Source organism: Ammodytes marinus, assembly GCF_949987685.1.
Source record: "Ammodytes marinus genome assembly, chromosome: 4".
In the NCBI taxonomy this organism is placed as follows: domain Eukaryota; kingdom Metazoa; phylum Chordata; class Actinopteri; order Uranoscopiformes; family Ammodytidae; genus Ammodytes; species Ammodytes marinus.
Window position 1 is genome coordinate 14,978,198 of NC_137233.1, and position 16,676 is coordinate 14,994,873.

At 41.9% G+C, this 16,676-nt stretch overlaps 1 protein-coding gene across 1 annotated transcript in view; it reads left to right on the forward strand.

Moving 5' to 3' along the window:
• Nucleotides 1–2,446: 2,446 nt before the first annotated feature.
• cacna2d2a (calcium channel, voltage-dependent, alpha 2/delta subunit 2a) overlaps nt 2,447–16,676 on the forward strand; it is a gene marked incomplete at its 5' end in the record, with an annotated part of 142,254 nt that continues 128,024 nt past the window's right edge. Inside the window, 2 exons of the mRNA XM_080025334.1 lie at nt 2,447–2,562; nt 7,284–7,365. Coding sequence (XP_079881460.1) covers nt 2,447–2,562; nt 7,284–7,365 — 198 coding nt within the window. The remainder of the gene's footprint in view (nt 2,563–7,283; nt 7,366–16,676) is intronic.

The window sequence follows — 16,676 nt, forward strand, 5'->3', positions numbered from 1 at the left end:
ACAGCCACACGACCGGCTGCCTCTGCCTGCCGCGCATAGCAAATGAGCTGAGGGATGTAAGACTCACTTAGGAGCTGCCGAGGGGACAGAGTTGTCCTGAACCTTGGCTTTGACTTAGAGACACCTGGGGAAAAAAACTAAAGGTTTGATCATGTACCTTAGAGGTGGAGTCAGCGATCCTGGACAGTTGTCTAAATCACTTTTTGTCAAAAATCAGTGAATATCTCTGATAAAACTTCCTATATGTGCACCAAAAACAAATCTGGTGTTATAATACACAGACTAGGCTCTGTAAACTGGTACGTAAACAAAGGGTTGAACAAAGTGGGCCCACTGTAGGTAGCAGCTTGCCCGTTTACAGAGCCTAGTCTGTGTATAACACTGCATTTTTTTCAGTGCACACACAGTATTGGCAGGTAGCGGATTGTGAAGAGATATTCGCTGATTTTGACAAAAAGTGATTTTGACCAGATGCATTTGGACAAAGGGGCTGTGTTGCCTGTTCTTAACCCTCTGAGGCCGTAAGGCATATTGTAAGCAGCAACGCATCTCAAACACGTTTAACTTAAAAGCTGTAATTCTATACTGTTCTATATCACATCGCTGAACCTGAATAAAGTGTTTGTTTTGGTGCAAAGATGTCACATATATGCTGAGCCCTAGGGTTTAAATAGGAAGATCAGAGAAACAAACAGCATTGCAGAAAAAGGCAATAAGACAGGTACAGGTGCACGCACAGTGTCAAGACACACACACACACACACACACACACACACACACACACACACACACACACACACACACACAAATCTACACAGCAACAAACAAACACAAACACACATACAGCTGATGGAGGGAGATATTCACTCCTCCAGGGGGTAACTTCATGCTGAATTAGATTTACTCTCAGGTTTCTGTGCATCTCACCTCCTTGTTTACCGTTCAAATGAACAGCCTCTGAGTTATATCTAGAGGAAAACTTGCATCACTGAAGTAAACATTATTAACAAGCTATGATTTTTCAGAGGATCCCAGTTCTGAGGAACAAAGAGTGATTCTGGAGAATGCTTGTTGTCAACTTTTTTTTGTCCAAATCAGTGAATATCTCCTCACGAGCCTAGGCTCTGTAAACTGGTATGTAAACAAAGGGGGCCAACCTTAGCTGCTTAGGCTGTGTATTAATTAACACTAGATTTTTGAGTGCACATACAGTACGGACAGGTAGCGCATTGTGAGAAGATATTCACTGATTTTGAAAAACATATTTTTTAACAACAAGCATTCGCCAGAATCACTGTAACCACCTTTAATAGCCGGTGGGTGACAGCATGACACTAGCTAGGTTTGTCCAAAATTGGATGATTAACTTCCCTTGCATTCAAAACTGTTCATGCACTGGACCAGATGTGCTAATAAGTAGAACAAATGCAGTTGGAACGCAGCCGCAAGGTGATAGCTGAATGTTTACACTCCAGTTAATTCAATCCGCCCCTCTAGAGTCAGGCCTCTAATGACCGAAATAAAGCCTTGATTTCTTTTCATGAACCCGAGTTTGAGGAGGGGAGAGTGGACACGAGGAGGAAGAGGGGGTGGCCTGATGCGCGCCCCCGTCTGTCGCTCAGGAATAGGCTGTAGATGGACCGCTTGTGCCAGCGGCGGATCAAGAGCCACATATAGACCGATTGAATGCAGGATTTCAGCCAATTTGACCTTCAAAATAAAGTAATTCACGTTCTAAACCAACAGAACTAATGCTTGAGTGTTGCCCTAAGCCGTGCACCACAATTGCACAGCAAACCTTGTATCAAGTTGCCCCGCTTTTATATGTTTGTCCAAAAAGTCCATTAAGGCTATAGGATATTGCCACGTGGGAGCATTGTTCTCCCAGTACGCATTTGACTGACAATACAACAGTGATAGGCCTATTTGATCTTATACATTTCAGCCTGTGTAGCACCTGGAATTACCCATAATGCATTTCCATGTGTTACACCTGCGCACTCCTGTTACTCAAATGATACAATTGCCCTAGAAAAATATTTAAAATTTTTATTTATTTTGAAAGCCGGGATAAAAACTCTTCCGTTGTCGTGTCCAGCTTGACTTCTGTGTTGTTACATTGGAGAGAGTGTGCGAGAGAAAAGGAGCAAATGTGCGCGTGACGGCGGAGAGGCAGGGAGGACAGCGAGTGCGCGAATAGGCAGCCAGTCAATTCAGCAGCAGCGGCAGAGCATCTTCTTCCTCACCCTGAGTCTCCCGTGTCTTCAGCCGTCTCTTGATTGAGATTTCATTGCCATCTGAAGTGTCCAGAAGCCTCCGCCAACCATCACCTCCCCGCCCGCCACACACTTTCTCTGGAGCTCGGTTATTCTTAGCTAAGCTGGGAGAGACTGCCCTTCCGGTCCATCTCGTATTTATCCCCAGTTTCTTGAATATTTAATGGAAAATGGCGATCTGTGCGCAGTCATACGGTGTTTTCTGCCTCTTCGCCATCCAAACTGTACTTATCATATGCGTGTCCACGCCGACAGACGGGACCCACCTCTTCCCTCAGCACTACACGTAAGTATACCCTGCGCCGTTTTGAGGAGGGGGGGATACACCGGGGGTACGGGGCACGGAAGTAGGACAGGTGGCCCCGACAAGCCCGCACAACATGCAGCGCTGTTTACCTTGGTGCGAGGAGGCTGACTGTCCCCGATGACACAGTTGTCTTTGACGCTGCGTGCGTTATGGATCTCGCTCTCACAAAGCCTACATATTGTTGTTTTCGTTGTGGGTAGTCAATGGCATTTAATACCCAGAGCCATATTCAATAGGCTATGTTAGAGTCAACTAGGAAAAATGCTATATGGAGCGTTCACAGGTGCCCCTAGCGAATTAAGCCAGCCAAGCAATCATTTACGGAACATCCATTAGGAGAAACTAGTATAGCCTAATGATAATAGTCGATGTGTTGTTTTAGCTGTCGCTGCATGGGGGGAAATATCCCATTTACGCGTGATGGATAGGCTGAGCTACAACGAAGCTATAGTTTAAAAAGTCCTCCACTGGATATAGCCGCACACGCACAGTGAAAATAATAATACCCCACTGCAGGACTTGTGTTTTTAACGGAATAATTTAGATTCAGACTGAACCAATTAGTTAATGACACAGGAGCGCTGGGTTCTTTATACCTGCAGGTAAAGTCCCTTTATCTCAGCTTGTTTGTCACCCAAACTCCTAAACTATAGCCTACTTACTTTAGAGTCTGTTCGGGGATTAATGGAGCAGCATGCCCTCAGGAGTTTATGCAGTGATCATAAACGAGCATTTTATTATAGCTTATATATATATATATATATATATATATATATATATATATATATATATATATATATATATATATATATATATATCAGCTGCGTTGGGAAATTGTTTTGCAATAGGTATTTTACCACCTTTGCATCGTAGATCTATTCAAAAAAGAAATGAAATGAACCCCCTTCCCCACCACAAAAGTGAGGATTTCTATTTTTGCAGCGTGCAACAGTTCCTCACTTGGGTCTACATGGGGATCTGAAGTGGACATGATGTGTAGCCTGTAGTGATGATTAGTCAGTCAGGTTCTCAGAAATGACAAGAATCTAAAGGATTGCTCTCTGATGCATCCACCGGATCATCACTTTGAAATCTTTAGGGCTTCAGGGCCAAGGTGACTTTGAGAGAAAAATCTGTTCTCTTATATGACTGTTGTTTCACTTAAAACCACAATTAACTTCATCATTGATTTGATCACCTGTGCACCATAAAACAACATGTAATGTCTGTACTTTTTCTTGCGTTCGGAGGATTTAGCAAACAAATGAAAAGGCATGTTTAGATGACATTTTCTTTATTTGAATATATTTTATAATCTACATCTCTTGTTCTGCATGAATAAATGTTAATCTCGTTACTTGTTATCATTCAAATTTACCGGTGTCCCTGTTTAATCAGATGAGAATACGATAAATTCTCTAGGTCTTCCTACATTATATTTAGTAATCTCTTGGGTTTAAAAAGTGGGTTTTGTGTCACCCACGTCATGGTGTAATTTGCCAGAAATCGACAGTTACCTAATTGAAGTGCATGGGGAGCTGCTGCTGCCGTCCATCGAGTGTATAGCCCTGACACACAAACACACACACGCACACACACACACACACACACACACACACACACACACACACACACACACACACACACACACACACACACCGACACCGGGTGGAGCTTGTGTGTGTTGGAGGGCTAGCTGAGGAAATGTGTCCTTTCGAAAGGGCATAATGTCCCAGTTAATTTGACAGCAGTTCAGCGAAAGTGTACATTTGCCACATAAAAGCTTGATACATTTTTTTTTTACTATTATGTGTTTTTTGTTTATGTTTGGAGTAGAAGAAGAAGGTGTTTGCATGGAGATGTTTTTTTTCCACATTTTCTAAATTATGTGGAGGACGCCTGTTTCGATAACTGGTATCTAAAAGGATGGATGCACAATCTTCTCTAGGAATATAAAATAATTATCCTCACTTTCCTCAACTGATATGAAACTCGGGAGCAATTCCCCCCCCCTAAATTTTGTTATTTTCACGCATGCAAAAATAGTCCACCTTCTGCCCTTCAACACATTGGAGGCTGCACTATGACGAGATTCATTGCAGCAGACTGAACATGGTGAAGGTGTGAGACTGACACACGGGCCGTCCATCCAATCTCATTTCATCGCATTTTCTGATTTTCCATCATGTCTCGCTGAAACAAATCATCAAAAACAAAGGTGCCAAATAGCAATATTTAATCACTGCATCATACTACAAAGAGCCAAAGTCCATCAGTTGGGTTTCATGTCGTGCAAATGACAACTAACTAATTGTGTTTTAAAGAGAGGTCCCAGCTTCCAAAACAGAAGGTCTACCAACATTTATTGATCATTGGGCCTCATAGTACATGATTAAAGTGTCTCCTGATTTATCTGAAGTTGTTTGATGATTGGAGATATCTGTATATTTGGGACTGTACAATATTTTATCCTTTTTGATTTACATTAAGTCCAACATGAATCTCAAGTCATAGTGCAACATTTTACACAAATGCATCATGCCTTTCAGGTGTTGTCAGGTCAGCTGAACGTGATCTTACCTGATGATGCATGGCGGTTGTGTTAAGGCTCCATGGTCTGTCTGTCACTGGAACACGGATATCAGTAGGCCTATGTTAGTGTCTTATTGATTTTTCTTGATGTATTGAATGTATGTAGAAAATAGAAGCTGTGGCTTGATTTGGCTTGCAGGTATGTCTGTAGAGATGGCAGATGAATGGATGTAGTAATTCTATCGTAATACCATTAAAATCACGGTATTATGATACAGTTTAAATGCTGTCCCTCATTGATTTTTCTGGACTGATCAATTCCTTTTGGCATTGAAGATATTTCTGCGTTGAACTTGGAATGACGAGATTCATTGCAGCATAATGAACATGAAGCTGCTGGTGTGCTGCTGACACACAGGTCCTCCATCAAAACTCAATTTCCGTCTCTGTATTTGGCTGGGCAGCATGGACAAAATCAATATAATCATAATAAGCACTTTTTATTATTAAGTATTTAATATCCCATGGTGACATTTTTAATTATTTGAGACCTCATGCTACTTAAATTTTTCTAAACTTTGTCATCTTATCCCTTCATCCATTTACACATCTGTGAAAATTAGTATCCAATCCAGAACAATCCAGATGAGAATTGAGTCACCATCAGAATAACTGAATTATGGCCAGCCTTAGTCCTAGCTGAGTGTACTGAATAGGACTCATCTTTACCTGCTTGGCCATCAAGTCCACATTGTAGACAATATCACCCACCCACCCCACAAATAATCACAATCAAATCTCAAATGTTTGATTGGGGCAATATTATGCTGCTTAACTAATACAAGACTGCCTAGCTCTATGGTATGTGTAAATATACATGTACTTGCAATATAAGACCCCTATATACTGTACGTTGGACCGTCTTATGGCATGTCATTCTGTCAAAGCTGTTTATATATTCACACGTGTGTGTGTGTTTGTGTGTGTGTGTGTAGAATGTAGACTAATGAAGTTGCGTAAGAAGTCTCTTGGGGCAGAGATATTGTCCCTCACAGTTAGTATCACTGTGTCCTGCTCAGCTCTGCTCTCACTGTTAGCTTGTTTTCATTACATATCGAGGTGACCTTTTCATAGTCGGTTGCCTGCTTCCCAGTGGTCCCGCTCTGCGCGGTGCTTTGAGTCGGCCTCTCTTGCTTCCCCTTAATCTTGTCCCTGTAAACAGAAGCATTGTGTACGTACACCTGTGTGGTGCGTTCGCTCGCATGTCTCCTGATGAGGCCCTGTTCGGGCTTGGTGATTATGGCAAGCGCTGCTGTCACTGCTTGGCAGATTTGTGTTTTTTAATAAGTCTGTCTTCCCTCTTGTCTTCTGAGAAAATCTGACATTTAAAGATGACATTTGTTTCTGTCATCATATTAAAAGACAAAAAGGCTCTGTTGTGTTTTGCTGTTGATGCTAGCGATTAGCTATCTGCAGGCTGTCGAAAGGAAAAGGTTGCCCGGAGTTAGTAGTTGGCTCAGAAACACATCAAATCATGTATTCATCTGATTGCTTAAAGATCAGCTTTAATGTGTCTTTTTTTCTTTTTATGTTGGACATGAACATGGGATTTATCCAGCTTGTATCCTGGTTAGCCCAAATGATCTAGTGCAAATCTTGATCCATTAAGTCATTTGTTGCTTGTGGAGAGATCTACAGTGATGAGCTAGAGCCGTTTCATCTCTTAAATCCAAAGTTGGCTTGGGCTAACGGAGATCAGCTCTTGCTTAGGGTGCATTTCTGTCAGACCTGAGCAGTTTTACTGCGGAGCCGCTGATCCCAGCCGAGCCAAGACAGCCAGGGCTGCTGCTCCTGCCAGGGCGGGCCAGATATATGCAGGGTGTGATAGGGGGAGAGGGTGCTGATGACTAACCCAGACATTAGCAGAGGTAGGGTAGGAATGCTTCCAGATAGGGACCCGGAAAAAGTGTTAGAGTGTGAAAGCTTGAGTAGAGAAAGATATATGGACAGAAATAGGGGAGTTTGAGGTGGCCTTAAATTCACTCACTCACTCACTCACTCACTCACTCACTCACTCACTCACTCACTCACTCACTCACTCACTCACTCACTCACTCACTCACTCACTCACTCACTCACTCACTCACTCGTCTTAATTTATTTTACAGAATGATTCACTGGGCCGGACGCATTGAGAAGGAGCTGGAAAAGGTTCTGCAGCACGTCACCGGAACTCAGCAGATGAGATCGGTAAGTTGACGTCAATGCTCGCATGTGACGTGCCACATTTCCCTGCATTATTAATACGCAGAATTTGACTGGGCAAGATTGTACAACGAAAGTGTCCAAATGTGTGTGTTGTGTTTGTCTGTGAAACAATGTATTTGCATGAGCCCTGCACAAAAAAAGTTCTTATTTTAAGGATAGTCAGGCTCAGTATTAACTTTGTTCTCTGATCATTTTACTTTTTTTTGTTTTAAGTAAATTTGCTTATCTTTTTTCAAGAATTTCCTCAAGCCAGATCTCACTGCTCACACTTCTGGATTGACATTTTATGAAATCAGAGTTTGAAAGTGAGTAAACACTGGCACAAATAAACTTTCAGAAGCATATATGATTTTTAAAGACATAACTCCTAATTTTGTGTTAAAACGGTCACATATTTAGCAGTATTTGGCACTGGCTGTTTGCGTCATTGCAGGAGGCTATATGTAACATGTGTCTGTCTTGTGTTGGAGCAGATGGTTGAGCCGAGTGTGATTGACACTGTTTCATCATATTTCTGCCATGTGCACATGTTCCCCATGCTTCCAGGGTTTGTAATGCACCCTGAGATAAACGCTTCATTATTGCTGTATGGGTGACTGTGATTCATCCAGCCGGTACGGTGCCTGTGGTGGCTTTAATGCTAGCAGTTACAGTTGTTTGTGCGATGGCTGTTAGTACGGTGGCAACGTTGATGGATCCCAGAGAAAAGGAAGGAATTTGACAGGTTTAAAGGTTAATGGCCATTAGTGGGTATCAGGCAGATACTCAGATTGCATGATAGAGAGAGTTTTTTCTTTTTTTAGCACTCACCCAGTATAAATGATATACACAGCAGAGAATGTTTACCCGTCAAACTATTTGCCTTTTGCAGTTTGTGCAAATGTTTTCTCAGTATTTCCCAGTGAGCATCATGAATTTGTAAATGGCAGCAGACCTCTACTATTATGGCACACATGGTTTCAAGGTGAAATTATATTGTTGTTATGTGGTAAACATTCTGTGTGCACACATGACCAACTTTTGATAAAAACTATCTTTATTCAAGCTTGTTGACTTTTTTGAGGGAACACACAGGGTATATGAGCCAAAGAGGAAGGGGCATCATCTTAACTCCTAAAAAGAAACAGGCCATCGTTCCAACTACCTAAGAATGTTAGGGAAGTTACTGCACTACCCATTATTTGTTAAATATTTTCTTGAAAGACTGATTTGGTCTATAAATTGTCAGAAAACATTAAAGGAAAATGTCAATCACAAGTTCCTAATGCCAAGCTGCTGCTATCAAATTTCTTGTTTTGCTCAACCAACAGTCGAAAACCAAAACATATCAACTGAACTATTACATTAGTCACAGAAAATAAGCAAATCATCTCTGATGAGAAGCTGGGAGTGTGAAATGCTTGGAAGTTTTGCTTGTAAACAGGCTTTGCTCATTCATTTCTTATAATTCCTGTCAGTCACCGACTTAATTAATTGGGTAACTGTTCCACCGATAAGATATTTAGAGGGATGTACTGTTTGTATGGATGTACATACAACATATTACTACCATCCCGGTTATGTCTTGTGCAGGGTGCCCACATGGCTGTGTGTTTATGTGTGTGCTGGCCTGACAGTGTGGGGAGAGCGGGCATGAAAGAACATTTATCATGGCCCCAAACAGGAGTCGTCACAGGGTGTGCTAAATGGCCCAGCATGCCTAGAAAAGCCATTTTCTAAATGGATGCCTCTCTCTATACGTGTGTCTGATAGAAATCTTCCCAGGGCTATGCCGGCTGGTAACAAGATTGCCTCCCCCTGCGCCCCCTTCCTCTTCATGCACAGTTTATTTTCACAGACAAAAAAAAATGTAAAGTGTGTGCAAATTATTTTTTGGTTTGTCTTACATGGAAAGAGACAACAAAGTAAGTTGAATATAATGTAGTCTGTGCAGCTCCTCTCGGTTGAGATTTTATTTTTTCTGACAAGCGAGGTATCAGGGCCGGCCCAAGCCTTCATGGGGCCCTAAGCAGAATTTGATTGGGGGGCCCTCTCCTATGTTAGCGCTGCCCAAATCATTGACTATTGTTAAATGTCATTCACACACCCAGTGTTTTCCGCTATTGCCTCCAATGTCCAGCTGGGTGAAAATAGTAGCCAGCCGAGATCCCAAATCTGCTAGGGTGGTCCGGGGGTATGGCCCCCTGGGAGATTTTTTTTACCTTTTTAAAGTGAAATGCATGAATCTGGTGCACTTTGAGAGGAAAATTAAGAAGCTAAATCTGAGGAATTTTGTGTGAACAAATAATTTGGAGACACTGGGTCGGATGAATTAGAAGCTATTGAAGAAAGACACATGGATTTTCCATAAAAATATTAATTTAAAATAAAATATTATGCAGGGTCGTCTGGGATGGGCTTGGTTCTCTTTTTCTTTTATGGGACATATTTCTCTGTAATATAATGAATGCATTTAAATGCAGTCAGAGGAACGAAGCAGAAGAGGCTGAAAATAGGCTATAGACTATACACAGTGCATGGGCAACTGAGGGCAGCTCCATTTCCAAATGTTTTTTAAATAAACTCAATACATAGGGGAGAACGGGGTAATCTGAGCCACTTTTTACATTTGCTCCCCTCTAAGCAAGCTAAAATGATTGCAAAATACCTATTTTGGTGAAAAAAACATGCTTACCACAGCACCATGAGGTCCTCTCTTTCAGGGCCATGGGGAAATGTTTTCCGTTGCCTAGATACAGGGGGTGGCTCACATTACCCGATGCCTCAGATTCCCCCGTTCTCCCCTACTGTGCAAGGACGTGAACGTGACGTGATCACTTAACCTCGGATTACCTACCAGATGAACTGATTCAATTATTAGGCTATTAACTATCTAGACCAAAACATTGTATTCCTTTTTTTGTATGATAACTTACATTCGCATAATATGATGTAAATATCAAACACACAAACACAAAAAAGTGACAAGAACACACCGAGCCGACTACTGACTTTCCGTGCGCTCTGCGCTTGCGCGGGACGTAATGTCTCCATAACAGCAGGCGGCGCTAATCTGTATTGTGGCCCAAAAAAATACGGAAGCCATAAATGATGGGACAGCTCTCTAGACCATAAACATATATAGAAATACATATTTATATTTATGGACCATAAAGAGCACCATTTTTAGCAGAGAGTGTCGAGCATGGTGTCGAGCAGTCAACAAGGGTTGATGCATGTGAGTACTCGCTGAACGAAACAAACAAACACATTAAAACAATGGCTAGCTGTTGTTAGCTGTTTGTGCTACCCGCATCACTTCCGGGCTTCACTTATTCGCTAGCCCTCCACCATCAAATTGCTCCGACTGAAAGAAGCCCGACGACATCTACGACGGCCGACGTCACCGAACACACCAAACAGATTTGTGTCCCCGCCCCCTCCAGACTCTCCAACCATGTCCGATGGCCGATTATCGGGCCGGTGTGTCCTGGCATTAAGCAATCGCTTAGTTCGCTTATGCCTCGGGCCGGCTCTGTAAGGTATAGTTGGTGAAAGAAAGAAAAAGGCAAAGATGGGGCGGAACAAAAATAGCTGTCTGTTTTGAATTCGGTTGACTTATGGATCAACACAGAAATGTACAATATTTTGATGTCTCGTAGATTATGCATACAAATACAAAATAAAAAACTTGACTTATTTAAATGTTTAAAATCACATTGTAATATATTTTGCCCAAGTTTGGTCAAAAAACTATTCCTCCCCGGGGAAGTGAACGGGAGATAGAGAGGGTGAGTGATGTATCGGAGGAGTTGGAAGTTTCAAATGGAGGAGTGTGCAGAGCGGATAGACAAGGAGAGTGGGTGGCTTTAAGAGTGGAGGAGGGGGGGTTTCTACAGAGAGAGAGAATGAAGAATAGCTTGACAATTGAGATGGATGCTCAGGCGTTTTTTGTATGTATATTTAGATTCAAACTACTTAAGATGGATGAAATGATAGAGGGTTAGGACGAGAATTGGTCAATTTAAATGTGAGCAGACGTATGCTGTTTATAGTCGTTATCCTCCTCATTATCCTGTGTGCTGCGGTGTTTGATGTGTTACAGTATGTGGTGATGAGAGGCGGCGGTGGACACTGGCATTGTTTCCATATCCCCAGGCTTATTCAGAACATTTCTAATGGGCACACATGAACGGTGTGCCTACACCCACGTGCTGACATTACAGTGATTTGATGGTTTATCAGAGATAAAGGCAGATATTATTTTTATATACACATTTAGAAACCAGGTGGACACACATGTTCATTGGACTTACTGCAGTTTTAAGATACACATGCAGTGTGGCATCTCATATCCCAGAAGTAGTTATATTGGTATAGTAAAAGAAGCAGCTCCAAGTAGTATCAACTCAACACACTTAAAGTAACAAATGTATAACTATTCATTCTGTGGCTGACTAATTCCTAACAATGCATAACATATACAAGTGTTAATACCATAGATATTATATAAATAATACTGATGCATTAACATGTAAGTAGAATTTTACTGTGGTAGCTGTGTAAACATTCAGCGTTTGCGTTCACGGGCAAAGACTCTCGCCCCTTTGTGGAGTTCTCTCTCCTGATTGGATAAAATGTTGTGGGATACAAGAAAGGTTTCTCCTCTGCTTACTGCAAGGCGGAGTGACCTGAGAGACCTGTGTTTTGAACCGTGCACACTGTATAGGTGATCGCTTTAAAATAATGCAATGTAACAACTATATTAATCAAAAATATATCACTTTTTTTCTTTAACTAAATGTACTTTCCACTGCTGCCTCATACACACATGCACATAAAGTCATGTTAGCAATTTCAATTTAGCTAAAGCCTCTTAAATGGAGATGCCGCGTAACACACGTTGGACTTGTTCAACTGTATTTCAATAAGAATAGTCTAATCAGCATGAATAATCTAGCCTGGTGCACGACTGCTCCCGAACCCATCCATTCAGACCAGCACTTTACGGCTCTGTCTGCACTGTGAAGATTTGTCTGCCTCGCAAACAAGCCCTCCTCCTCCTGCTGTTTGCTGCTCTTGATTACTGTAAGCCTGAGAACAAAAGACACATGCAGATCAATAAACCCACACATAGAGAAGGTGTGCTGAATAATGGGTCCGGCATTTCCTCCCGTTTTCATATCAGCTTTTCTTTTGCTTTCCTCTACTTTTGCTGTTCACTTTGTGCTTTTCTGTGCTGTGTCGTCGACGCTTCATCTGCAGGCCCCGCTGACCACATGCTGCCTGCAGGTTTATCTCAGTTCAACACTGAGCTCCCTGCCTGTGTGTGTGTGTGTGTGTGTGTGTGTGTGTGTGTGTGTGTGTGTGTGTGTGTGTGTGTGTGTGTGTGTGTGTGTGTGTGTGTGTGTGTGTGTGTGTGTGTCTATTAACATTACTGAAGCTTCTGGTTCCTTTTGATCTGCACAGGTATATTGTTATGACTTGAGGGAGATGTTGTATGCAGGCTGAAGCACAATTCCAAATGTCTCTCGTACTTCTCCAAAGCTCCCTCTGGCTTCCTAGTTTCAAAAAAAGAAGGTGGCTCAAGGCTAAGACAGCCGGCCCCAACAAACAGATATCTCTATAAAGTACACTGGTGGATTTACTCACTATCGCTGACTACAGAAATTTCAAATAATCTGTCTCAAATGCCCAGTGCTATACTAGAAATCGCCCCTGCTCTCACTCCACAACCCCCCTCCTCACTTTCTAAAACTGATGTACGAGTCACCCCTCTCTCCCTCTCTGTGCTGATCCATTATTGGACGATGATGTGTGGGCTGATTAGTGCCATTTGTTTCTTGATTTAATAGCTCCTTAAGCTTGCAGACAGTTTACAGGAAGAGTTGAAGGTCCCTCCCCTCACTATGAGCAGTTACCTTTAAAGGAGAGAGAGAGAGAGAGAGCAAGAAAGAGAGAGAGCACTCTGGCCTCCTTACTCAGCTCTCCTACCTCCCTCCCCTTCCCCTTCCCCTTCCATCCCCTCCATCTTCTGGTCTGGACCTTACACAACAGCAACGTGTTATCTGGCTGTGTGAAACGTCACAGGCTATTTCTGCTGGATGGGTAGTTTACTCGCAGGACCTCTCCTTTAATCATTTTGCATGCATCAATACACACCTTGCTTTAGTCTTATTAAGGTCTTTAGGGTGAAATGAGTAGGTGAAAGGACTGACGAACAACCATGGCACAGTAGTGTCACCTTGCTGTAAAATCCATAGGGTAAAGTGTAACTGACTATTAATCATACAACTAATTATTAAGTTTTTTTAGGAAGTCAAATATTTTCATGTTTGTACAAACTGAGCTGTTATTCTCCATTGATATTATCTTCTTTTCTCATCAGAAAGCTTGTGTCACCGCCTTTTACATTTTCTTATGGATCTTGTGCAATTGAAGCAATTGATTATGACACTCCTGAAATGGAATTGAAACTATACACCTTTCAGTTACACGTTGACACTTGTCAAATTATGCATATTCTTGCAAATATAAATATTTGTGTAATTATAAATCATGAATAGTATAGGGCTAGGTATCATTTAAAAAACAAATTAAATAAATTGAATACTAAAATATTGTTTATTCTTCTACAGAACTATTTTTGATTAGCCTCAACAAGCTGACATTCTCAAATGTACAAAAAAAATAAAACTATAAAATGCATTCAAATGCTTTGTCAACCACTAAGTAAACATGATTATGAAAATGGGAGTTCTGACCATAAATATTAGAACAAGGCCAGGAGCTGAATTGGTTGGTGTGTTGCTTCAGGTACTAGCGAGATGATGAAATACAATCCAGGAAGTCCAGGTTGACTGACAGACTAATGCATTTGAAGGCTTATCAGAAGCCAAAACTCTAAGTGAATTGAATTGAGAGGATTTTACTGCTTTGGGAAATGACCAATTACCTATTCATGAGGTTCAATAACTAGTTCTAATCGTTATACATATAATCAGAAATAAAATGTGCTGCCTTGTTTATGTAGTTAAGTATCCCTTTGTGTGTCCTCATATATGTACCATCCCATTTTAAAACCTGGCATAGCAGGTCATTAGGGTTGCACATCAGGGTTGTGAACGCTTAGACATGGACCGTTAGCTAGTCCCTTTTTATTTTTTCTGAAATCCTCATGTTACCCACATTTCTCTGTTTATTTGCCACCTCTAGCATTTACTGTGTATTTACCCCATACAAAAACAAAATAAAACACACTGCAAAATAGCTGTGGACATTAGAGTCACATAAAACCATTGGAAGGCCTGAACGTTAAGCAGTGTGGGATCTGGTCAGCACCATTACTCCCAGCCTCAGACTCCCCTGGGCTGACAGGGGAACAGAAGGGCACACAAACAAGTTGAATTCATTTTTCTGCCTTTTATATCGGTTCTCTGACACTGGGGAAGGGTACAAGGATTCCTCATCTCCCCTGCTTGATAGCCTGGCACTGTTTGCCGGTGTTTATATAAATGAAAATAAAATACTGTATATCTGCAGAGTGCAGCCCTGCATGCAGATATTGCTGGGTTGGTGTGAGAAGGAATTATTTGAAATAGCTTTTCTATTTTTTTTTTTACTTTGTGACATTTTAGAAAAACTAGAACCTGATTATATATTGTCACTGTTCTGTATCTCAATTTTCACATTATGGAGTTATTTTAAATTGCCTAACCATAATCACTGCTGATATTTCACAAAGCATGTAGAAAACGTTTTTCGAACCAAAAACCTGCAGAAATGTACCATATTTAATTTGACTTTGACCAGAACTGATAATAATGAATGAAGCAGATAAGTCAGTTCCTAGATATCTCTCCTTCGAATCAAAAATGTATTTTCTATTTATTTACTTTGCTGAGGTTCAGAGTAAAGTCAGCTGAAGGAAATCAATAATGCAGGCTTAGAAGACACAGTGCTACACGGTGCATGCTGCTTGTTAAGGGTTTTACGTCTTCTCTGGACATCTCACCGTTTATCTCTGTGTGTGTGTGTGTGTGTGTGTGTGTGTGTGTGTGTGTGTGTGTGTGTGTGTGTGTGTGTGTGTGTGTGTGTGTGTGTGTGTGTGTGTGTGTGTGTGTGTGTGTGTGTGTGTGTGTGTGTGTGTGTGTGTGTGTGTGTGTGTGTGTGTGTGTGTGTGTGTGTGTGTGTGTGTGTGTGTGTGTGTGTGTGTGTGTGTGTGTGTGTGTGTGTGTGTTGATTCCAGTGCAGTGAATTACCACGATGGAGCTGTAGAGTAGAGCCCACTGGGGGGAAACAACCGTTTAAGTGTCAGCACAGAACAAATGGCGATGGCCAGTGTGTCTTAATCTCGCTGACACTCACTGTGGTACATTTGGGGACCGTTTTTGTACAACTAATTGTTGCCCGATGAATTCAAGGAAAACAAAAAGCGGATGCATTTATGCTACCAGTGGCTTTTTGGGGGAGAGAAAAAAAAGAAGGCCTTGCACTTGGAGGAAGGGAGAGACAATATAGCATTATGTGACAAAAATAGGATTAGAGGTCTGCTAAAGCTCCAGCCCTGTCAGAGGAAAATGCTTTATTTTGCCTACACTGCAAATCTTTTTTCTCCTGGTCTCTGTCTCGCTTCACCATTATTTACAGAGAGTGTGTGCGCATGGCATGCTTGTGTGATTTTTCAGTCTTCTTCCGTTTGATGTTTGAAAGAGCGCATGTCTGTGGTAGTATCTGTGCTTGACAGAGAGAAAGAGCTGGGTACAGTTCCCTGAGTGGGTTGCGGTGGTAATGTAGAGTGGCGTGGTGCCCTAGAAAATTCCAGGTGTGAAGTGCTCTATTCATTGCGCTGCAGAGGGAGTGCTTCTCTCAGTGTGAAGTGGTAGGTGGGACGTTTTATTTTCCATTGTGAGCAAAATGTATTTGTTTTTGTTGTGGCTGCTGCTAGTGTGTGCATGGGAGAGAGAGGTTGGGTGTGTGTGCTGACGTCTCGGCAATTTTGTCCTCTTCTTCTTCACTTCCACCTGCACCAGTCTGTGATTTATTGGTCACAGTTCTGAATAACTTTAATTGGCGTGCCGTGGCAGTGGGTGGTTCTCACACGCCGTACTACCGTGGAAGTCCTCGAAAGAGCCTTATTCATTTTCAATCATGTAGGCAGTGCGGACTCTCTACTGCCATCTCAGAGGTGTCTTCAAAAGGGCTACCTACGTCTTTTTGATTCTACAGATCGTATAGTGTCTCCTGTTAGCTTGTTCTCTCCCCCTCTGTAAAATCTGTCAGAGCTCCTCCTGCCGCTCCCTCCACAGCCTAGC